We start from the raw sequence: 10,415 nt of genomic DNA, 5'->3' as shown, positions 1-10,415 counted from the left end.
CTTTATTAATAATCACTATTTCTAATGCAACAAACAGAAAATAATCCAATAGAAATCAATTTTTATAAATCAAAATAATTAATTGCAATAGTAATTAAATTAAAAATTATTTTAGAAACTAAAACAAAAATTGATTTTTAAATTAGTTTCTATTATTTTATATTATTGTTAAATAGTTTCTAAATTGGTCTCTAATTAGCAACCAAGTTTTATCTACCAATTATTTAGTTTCTAAATTTAGTCTCTAAATTTAGTCTCTAAAACCTTGGGAACAATTTAGAAACTATTTAACAATAATAGAAACTAATTTAGAAACCAATTTTTGTTTTAGTTTTCAAAATGATATCTAATTTAGTTACTATTGCAACTAATTATTTTGGTCTCTAAAAATTGGTTTCTATTTCATGATTTTCTTGTAGTAAACCTGTCTCAAATTAAAATTTCAATATAAATTACAAAAATATTAAACTTTGGAGACCTGGTCCACGTTTTAGGAATTACATATTTTATGTTCTGCACTAAACTAAAGCATTGAAGTATAAATGTAATCTTTAAATAAGAATATATTTGGTCAAAGAATATATTTTATTCTTTAAAAAAAATATTATAAATTTAATTTTTAATTCTAAAAGAATAATCTTACTATCATTAATACATATCGTTATACTTGTGATCCACGACCTTTCGACATAAATAAACCCAAACGACGAGACTTTAAAATATTATATAGCTATTAGATATTCGATTATTTGAAAAGTATGATTATGGTGTGATTGAATCTCTTTAAGAAGAATCCGTTATAAGAACAAACTCTTATTTCAAACACTATTTAAAATTATCGCAATGCATAAACATAACTAACCTGATTTTAAGAAAATGAGTTTATTTTTAGCTGAAAATTTAGAAGAAGAAGAAGAAAATGATTTTAAAACTAAAAGAAAGGTATGCTAAAAACCACCCATAAACTGTTTTTGAAATGAATGAAGAATGATGGAAGTGGAAGAATAAAAGAAAAAGCATAAACACAAGAAAGAGAAAAGTGGTTTGGAAAAATATGGCAGAGAATTAGATGCTAGGAAATCAATAATTTAGCTGAAGAACAACGCTTCCAATACAGTGAGAGAGTGAAAAAATCATTCTAAAATGAGTGTATTTATAGTTTTGGCATGTGAACTTCCCAACCATGCTCACCGGAGAAGACAATAACTGGTTTAGTTTCCCATTATTCTTTTGAATAACACTGCACATTCACCACACAAAAAGATGGGAAACAACAACGTTGCTTGTTTTTACCGTCATAGAGGGAGTCTTCCTTTTCCATGCCATCTTCAACTGGGAAGATATGCTTCCATCAACTTGACCACATCTGTGTTTTACAAATGGGATGATGGATCATATTCCGACAAGGCAGAAGTTTCATACACCGTTGAAGGGTCAACGTGCAACCTCATGTTAAACAGATGTGTTGAGCAAAACGGCCATGTCAGCTTCGTATCGTTGCTTCTCCATGACAGCATAGCATGTTTACAAGGAGAAAAGCTATGCCTGCATATAACCAAATTCGAAACCGGTTTTATTACGATGGAATATAAGTCTAACAGCAGTTTCATCGCGTGGACGAGGACGGAGAAGAACGTTGATGCATGGGGTGGTGTTACGGACACCAAACTTTACTTCTATGGCACTGCAAACAGGTGCGGTCTTCTTGTTTGCCAGAGCAAGAAAAATGATTATCATGGAGAGGTTAAGGCAGTGACTACGGCACACTATTTTGTTCATAGTAACGGAACAGGAGCTGTTAACAGATCAAGTGAAACAACAGATGTTGGGTTTTCTGTTGTGGTGAAGGTTGGAACATCTGATGGAAAATTTGATATAACAGTGGAGGGTCCTGAACGACACCCTGTTTCTGCATTATTATACATGTTCGATGAAGTGAACAGAAGTGGGATTTGGAAGCCAAGCATGTGCCCTCATTGTAGTAACATTCGGAGGAAGCAGAGCAGAATGTTTTGGCCATCTGACAGTGAAGACAGTGATGGTGTTCCCCTACGACCACATCATGGCAGCCAGAAAAATGAAGCAAGCATTGCCAATGGTGGAAGGTTCAATGGGCATGCCAATGGTAGCTCCATCAGATGCAAATATTTCTATGGTTTTAATTGAAGGAAGAACCTAACTTGGTGTGTGTGTATTAATGTTGCCTATTTCTATGATATCAATGTTGCCTATTTTACACATATATATTATATAAGAAACTGTGATTGTAATATTATATAGTGATCCATGTCGAAATAAGGTTTCTTTTTCTTCAATGTGGAGCTGAGTGAGTTCATAATCCTTCTTTTAAAGTTGATGATGATGATGATGATGATGATGAGAATGGGCATGCTGACTTTGCAGAAACCGTGTGGGGTTCTTGGAGTCACCAAATAATCTCTCCTTTCTCCAAATGCAATCATGAGCTATTTGTTGTTGCACTCTCAATCATTTAGTTTAATGATTCACCCATGTTACACTTCAAATGGTCTGGATATATACCCTTTTTCATCATCCAACATGCATGAATCTTGCAATCCACATGGCAGAACGACCAAAATAACACAGGCGGCTTTAAAAAACATGGTACTACTTATGACTCGGTCTAAGATATTTTCTAACCAAGACTAATTCTTCAATAAACCAAGCTTTATCAGATAAATTAATCATTCCGCAAATGGTCTTCCATACTGAAAAAGATCAATTTCTTAAACATGTCGCAGTCCAACTTATCATTTTCTTTTACCAAATCAATTCAATTTTTGAAAGATCCTAAATAGATAGACCATGATTTGAAACCTCTTAACTTGTTTTGCCCACGTTTGCAGGCTGACTCGGAGAGTTCCCACACGACACATGCGCCGTTGAACAGACCTTAAACAACGTGGGTGCAACTCATTGTTGTCTTCTAGGAGAAATCAATTTAGGTAAAAGGTACAAATACATATTTTCATTTTGAGACACACAAGTAAATACCTTACAAAAAGTTTGATACCAACGTTTGACAAAACCATCCCACTTTCAACTACCAGAAAAAAATAGACACATGAGCAACAATGGAAATTGTAAAACAAGGTTTGATGCAGCAACCCATTTCCAACACTATAGCTGAATAGCCGAAAAAAAGAAAAAGAAAATAAAGAATGGACCTGTGTTATTTTTTTTTTTTGTATACATACCCTGATAAATACAATTCAAAAGATGATCAATTTGGTAAAGAAAAAAAATTATAGTAATTGGTAAGTCTCTCCAAAGATGTCAGTAAAGCAATCAACTGTGACATTGGCAAGAAATGAATATAGATTTATACAAAAGATAAAGGCATAAACAGTTACTAAGGATCAAGAGCTTCCACTGAAACCTTGACTGTTCTTCATCATCTTTCTCATTTCCATTTCCCTTGTGGTTTGGCGGCTCTGAGCTTCACTGCTTGAGCCAGATGGGTTTAAACCATACTCACTTGTAGCTGCACTGTATTCGCTGCTTGCACCATATTCCTGAGTTCCCAATGCCATTTTTCTGAACTTTTTCATGTCTTCCCTGTACTGTACAGTATCATAATCTGAGCTTTCATGAGAACTGTACATAGTGCTGTGTCCAGGTTTGACTCCTTCGTTAAGATCTGATAGAGACACATCTCCTTCCAGAGCACGCACAACCTGTAGTTTGTGTATCATCATCATTAGTTTCCATGGGGATCATGTTCTCATATCTTAGGCCAATTCAAGATTCTTCAATCTACGTATTCGAGAGTTAACTATGAGCTTAGCATGGTGATACTTGAAAAATTACAACATTTACCTGGCTCATTCTTGGTCTGCGCTTTGCCGAATGACGTGTGGAAGCTGCAGCACATGCCACCATTCGTGCCATCTCATTAGGGTCATAATCATTCTGAAGCCTTGGGTCAATAATAGAGTCAAAATCATCCTCTTCCAAAGCTCGTGTGAGCAAAGGTCTAGCCTGTGACATGATAAAGATGGATTTAGTCAAGAGTTGCTCTGCAGCACCATGTTCTGCTCCAAACACACAGAGAAACCTCTCTATTTCTTGACTACTTGTAACTAAGAAATTCACATATGAATTCATAAATGTATACACAGTGAATTTCTTAGCTAAAATGGAATGCCATAATACTTACCCATTCTACCAAACTATCCTCCATGAATGTTTGATTTTTATCAACTGGTCTCCGTCCAGTTATTAACTCAAGGAGCATGACTCCATAGGAGAAAACATCTGATTTGTCTGTGAGTTTTCCACTAGAAGCATATTCTGGAGCCAGATACCTGTAATAATTGAAGCACGAGTTGTGAGATTGAAACGTGGCACCAAACAACAAAATATTTGATCGAGTTCATTGTTGTTGGTTTTCCTTATAAACTGTTGGTGGCACTTGACAGCAATAAGTTAATAAGTTGAAAGTTGAAAGTTTGAGATTTTTTAGCTATGATGTACTCTCTTTATCTATCTCTCGTGTCATTAAAGAATAGCATAATAAGTTAATTCGTCCATTGAAAACAGATTATTCCACAAGCTACTTTCCATAATGATACACATCCAAGGTTCGTAAAAAGATAGAAAGAAGAAAGTGTGTCCCTACCCAAAAGTCCCCATCACTCGTGTAGAAACATGAGTATTAAGATCAGAAGAAAACTTAGCAAGACCGAAATCTGCAACCTGACAACAAAATAAAGGTGTCAATTCAATCACAACTTCAAAATAACACTTTGAAAGTAAATAATGAAAGTGATTTTATGACTTTTATCAACTAGACTAAATCAGGTAAGCAATGAACAGCTGTTTTATCAAGTTGTGAGAAAGACATGTAGTGTAGCACAAGAACACACCTTGGCTTCAAACTTAAAATCCAGAAGAATGTTGGCAGACTTGATATCACGATGGATGATCTTAGGATGACCTGGAAGTACAGAAAATCAAAATAAACATTTTGGTTGGAAAATATAAATTAATAACAGAAGAAGAAACCAATTCAGAGGTGCAAAACATACAATCTTCATGAAGATATGCCAGTCCCTTAGCAGATCCTAAGGCAATTCTTAGTCTTGTGGGCCAATCCATGGTAGGTCGTCCTCTTCCTGCATTGCAAATAGCCATCAAAACCGCTTCAATCAAAAGCATTATGCAAATGGTAGAAGTTGGTGCTTGGCCAACTTTCAGCAGAAAAGATGGACCAACCAAACAGAATTTTTAAATGGAAAGGAAAAATGGGAAGCACCAACCATGCAAATGGAACTCCAATGTGTTGTTTGGAACAAATTCATAAACAAGCAACCTCTGGGACCCAGTGATGCAGTATCCAACCAAAGATACAAGATGCTTGTGATGAACACGGCTAATTATCTCAACTTCAGCCTGGAACTCACGCTCCCCTTGCCCACTTCCAGCCTTCAATTGCTTCACTGCCACCTCCTTGCCATTGGGAAGAATTCCTCTGTGAACATATCCAAATCCACCTTGTCCAAGGAGGTTCGCATCAGAGAATCCATCTGTGGCGCGTGCCAACTCCTCGTAGGTAAAAGTGCTCTTAGAGAACCCCAATGAAAGCCCTGGAGAAGGAGGAGGAAGTGGTTCACCACCTGAATAGTTTGATCCAGACCCACCACTGCTGGTGAACAAAGGAGGCGGGGGAGGAGCAGTTTGAGCAGCATAAGCCGGAGCCGGTGGAAGCGACGACTTTGGAGGCATCATTGAAACCACATGATCCTGCGGAGGGGGAACATTGTGTTGCCATTGACGTGGGGGACCACCATAATCATCTGAAAAATATGAAGAAAACACCATGAAATAAGTAATTATCATTTGACTTCAACTCTGAACATCACCAAAAGACACGGTAAAAACTCTCATTTCTTCAAGAATTAGAACAATGTCTAACAACTGTGAAGAAATCAGCACGAAACGAGTTCCTATTTAGATAAACTTCTTGGTAAAAAATTCAAAATGAAACATGTCAGATATATTAAAATCTGCTATTGGAGAAGCTGAATGAAAAAAAAAAGTCTTTATTGATGAGTTTGAACAAACTGAGTAATTAGAACAAAACTTAAGAACTAAGAAAAAAACCAAAAGCAAATTGTAAGATATGAAAATACATGATATTAGTTTTACTTAGTTAATAATGTGAATCCATAAGTAAAAAGATTCGAGTGAGGAATTAAACATTGAGAACATCTTGAAACCAAACACAATTTGCTGAAAACTTAAAATCAATAAAATTAGCAAAAACATGAAAGGCTTCTTCGACAACATTATTAGATCAAATGTGAAAAAGCAAAATCAAAAGCTCACTCACCTTTGGGTCGCTGCGGCGGCGGAGCATAGTACTCCTCGTCGCGTCTTCTCTTCTTCTTCCGACAGCATATGCAGAGAATGCTTAACACAACAAGAACCGCGACGGCCCCCACGGCGATTCCGACCACCACGCCAGTCGAAACACCCGACGAAGACGACGGCGGAGGAGAAGGAGTGGTGGGAGTCGATCCGGACGGAGGAGAAGGCGAGCTCCGAGACGGTGGGGAAGGAGTGTTGCCGCCTCCGCCGCTACTCGGAGGTGAAGGTGGAGTACCCGACGGCGGCGACGGAGGAGAGCTCGAAGGAGGCGAGGGTGGAGAGCTCGATGGTGGATTGCTCGACGGCGGGGTTGGAGGCGCAGGAGTAGACGGAGGAGGAGAGGAGGGAGTCGACGGAGGTGGAGAAGAAGGTGTCGCCGGCGGAGGCGCGGAGGGAGTTGCTGGAGGCGGCGACGATGGAGGTGTTGGTGGAGGTGACGAGGGAGTGGCTGGAGGCGGCGCGGAAGGTGTGGTCGGCGGCGGAGCCGCCGGAGTGGACGGCGGAGGCGCTGTGCTGTTAGAGGGCGGCGAAGACGGCGCTGGAGCTGTTGACATTGCTGAGAACAGCTGCAGAAACAAAAATCTGAGATCGAAAAACAAAAAAGCAACCTTATAAAGGATTAAGGTCGAAGAGAATAAGGTTTATATGATTATGTGTATTTGCATCTCTCTAAAACGGTTTAGAGAGAGAGAGCAAAAAAAAAAGACAACGAAGAATGGTTTGCGTGGAAGTCGGAAAGCGTTTTATCTGAAAAAACCGTGGATTCTCTTTCTCACCTATCACCTTTGAAGCTGTTCCTCAGTCTCACTGTCACTCTGTTTTTCCTCTTTTTTATTTTTTATTTTTTATTTTTTTATTTTTTATTTTTACTATTTATTTTAACTTATTGGTTGAGCCAACCAGCGAAGACAAACGGGTAGCATGGACCCACACGAATACGCCGCGGACACCTTCTTCTTACAATTTATTTATTCATTTATTTAATTCTCTCATATTTTATTTTATTTTGAAACCAAAAAAAATTAATTATATAAAATCAGTATTAAAACAATCTTAATAAACTAAAATAAGTAATTCAAAACAGAAGGCGTTGGTCCGTTACGACGGTTGCTTTTTTTTTTTCTTTTCCGGAATTTGTTTTTTTGTTTGCATTTTCGCTTGCAATTAGTTTTTTTAAATTGGCGAAAAACAAAATCCAGTTATTAGATTTTCTACGCGTTGATTAATTTTGTTATAATTAAACATTTAGTTTTAATATTAAAACATTAGCATACGGTGTAACCGTGTTCCAGTGCTACGTAAAGTCGTGAAGAAGAAGACAAATTCCAGCACATGAGAATTGCAGACTCAAATATCATAATCACGAAAACATAACATTTTTATTAATTAATTAAATAAATAAATAAAGTTACGTTTGAATTCGGTATTCAACCGTTGAGCACACTCTCCGCTGCAAAAAGCGAAACTCATAAATAAAATAATATAAAAATAAAAAATATCGTGTTCCACACCATGTGCACTCTCTGTTTTATCTGTCAAAATTAACGTTTTATTAGTTAACGCCGTAATTGCAGGCCTTGAGCCGTGAAATCGAAGAAGATTGAGAAATTTGTCACATTAATCTCTTACCAGAATCGAGTTTAGCATTAATTAATTTTCCTTTCAACTTTAATTACTAATTAAAACAAATTTGCAATATTGTTCCAGTTTTATTTAAAGAATTGAATACTAAACTAAACACTTGTTTATAAAACTTAATTATTAATTACGAAAATTTGAATGTGAAAACTAGCTGTTTAAACTCCATTTTATTATAGTCTTGTCCTCTCATGATTGGTTAATTGGAACTGAGTCAAACATTAGGTAACCCGTTTTCTTGTATAAATATAAATATAAATATATATTTATATATGTGTGTATAGAACGAGTAAAGTTTTTATAATTAATATTTATAGTAGCTGTTACTCTAAGTAAGAGTTAAATAAGCAGCTGGATCACACTATCAAACAACGCAACCAGACATGGACATCATAATATAAAAAAATCAAAAATTATACTTGTACAAAATCTTTGTGTAACATATAAAATGTACAATATAAAGAGATAAAAATAAAATAGTGAATAATTTTATTTGTTGAGAGACTATGCAGTAAAGTTCTTCATTATTATTTTGTTTAGATATAGAGAGATAAAAATAAAATAGTGAATAATTTTATTTGTTGAGAGACTAATTTATTATTATTTTATATCTGTAATATCACGACCGGATGGATTTGGATGATTAGATAGTACTAATCGATCGACATGTTTAAATGTATTACGATTAAATGATGATTAACAAAGTTAAGTCATATGAAGAACTATGTAATAAATCCTTAATCACAATTCATATATTAATTTTGGTCCAACACAGCGTATAAATAGGCACAACAAACAAGGAAAGTGCCAGAACATCTTTTGTGAGAGCCCTTCCGACCGAAAGTCGAAGGTAGCGAGTAAGGATCAAAAGAAAAAAATGTCTGACCAAAACGAAAGAATTAACCGAAAAAAGACGGAAAAAAATTAATATCGACCGGAAATTGTTCAGTTCGTTGAAAGATTCTCTTAATTTTTTTATGTGAGAATAATATCAATTTTTTAATTATTCATAACATTTATTTTATGTAATATTCAAATTAATATATTAATTATTTGAAATGTGTATGTAAATTAAAGACTTTAATTTGTGATAATAAAACACTTTGCTACGTATGACCAAATATAGTTTCTCTTAAATATTTTTGTCCGTGAATTAATTTAATACTATTTATTGCGAATGTTAATGTAATGTAATAAGAATAATAATGTTGATTATACAGTGATTGAACTTGCTTGAATTTAAGAAAAGATGATAAAATCAGTCATTTCATCATAAATTAAGATCACCTTAATTAAGATTTCGTGAAAGAGTTATTATGAAGTAATGGAAAATGTTATCATACTTAATATGAATAAATAACAATGTTTTATTATTTATACCTTGTTAATTAATTTCTTTCAAATATTTTCTTCTTAAAAATAATGATCATTTTCTCATTTTTATAATACATTTTCTAAAACATTAAATTTTCAAAAAATATATTTATATTATTTTTCAATATGATTTTACTTAATTGATTAATTTCTTTCCTATCTTTTCTTAAATTTGAATTTTTTTTTTATTTATTCATTCATGTGAAGTAATATATTTTCATATAAGTAAATTAAAAGTAAGCATATAATAGCCAATATTATGCTTAATAATTGCTAAACCAATATGATCTATTATTGAATTCGTTAATTCCTCGCAATGATTACATAAAGTCGAAATAATTAGCATTTTAATTGATAAGGTCAAACTTAATATCAATAGATGTTAAGTCTTTTTTTATCAAACTTTATCTTTTCCTTTATTTATATACGTTTTTTCTTTAGGAATATTATTTAGTTAACTATTCAAAATAGCATATTTTCTATAAATATTAGTTTTAAAAATAATTATCTTAATTTTTTTGTCGTTACATTAATTTCAAATCTTATTTCTATTATTTATTTAGTTTGAAATAATTAGTTTGTTCTAAAGTTGAAATAAGTAGTCTTTTGACTAATATAGTGAAACTTAAATAATAGATAGCTGATCTTTTTATAATCAATTATTTTTTCAATCATAATTAATTAAAAAAATATTAAAAAATTAAAATTATCTTTAGTACATACACCACAACCACAAGAAAATTGTCAAATTTAAACCAATTTTAAAATAAAAGAAAATAATTAGGGATTATATTGACTAAATTATATATTATTTTAGAAAATGGAGAAATTACTCAAATCTAAAGTAATTTCTATTATTAATAAAATTTATAAAAATTTTAAATTAATATCTAATTAGCTACTAAAATTTTAACTGTCTGTTTATAATTTTTTTTAAATAAAAAAAAGAAAAAATCATTTGACAGATATTTGTAATAGCACTACAAGAAAATCACTAAATAAAAATTAAA

General features: G+C 33.6%; 1 protein-coding gene across 1 annotated transcript; it reads right to left on the bottom strand.

Moving 5' to 3' along the window:
• Window positions 1–3,176: 3,176 nt before the first annotated feature.
• Window positions 3,177–7,202, bottom strand: LOC137838079 (proline-rich receptor-like protein kinase PERK1). Its single transcript, XM_068647301.1, has 8 exons — window positions 6,356–7,202; window positions 5,283–5,819; window positions 5,052–5,138; window positions 4,890–4,960; window positions 4,643–4,719; window positions 4,181–4,328; window positions 3,841–4,002; window positions 3,177–3,698 (listed from the first exon to the last, which is right to left on the bottom strand). Exons 1-8 carry the CDS (start codon window positions 6,945–6,947, stop codon window positions 3,381–3,383), a joined length of 1,992 nt encoding a protein of 663 aa, XP_068503402.1. The 5' UTR covers window positions 6,948–7,202; the 3' UTR covers window positions 3,177–3,380.
• Between the last annotated feature and the right edge of the window lie 3,213 nt (window positions 7,203–10,415).

The sequence above is a fragment of the Phaseolus vulgaris genome, chromosome 4, assembly GCF_000499845.2.
Source record: "Phaseolus vulgaris cultivar G19833 chromosome 4, P. vulgaris v2.0, whole genome shotgun sequence".
Lineage (NCBI taxonomy): Eukaryota > Viridiplantae > Streptophyta > Magnoliopsida > Fabales > Fabaceae > Phaseolus > Phaseolus vulgaris.
This window is presented reverse-complemented; position numbering and strand designations above follow the sequence as displayed.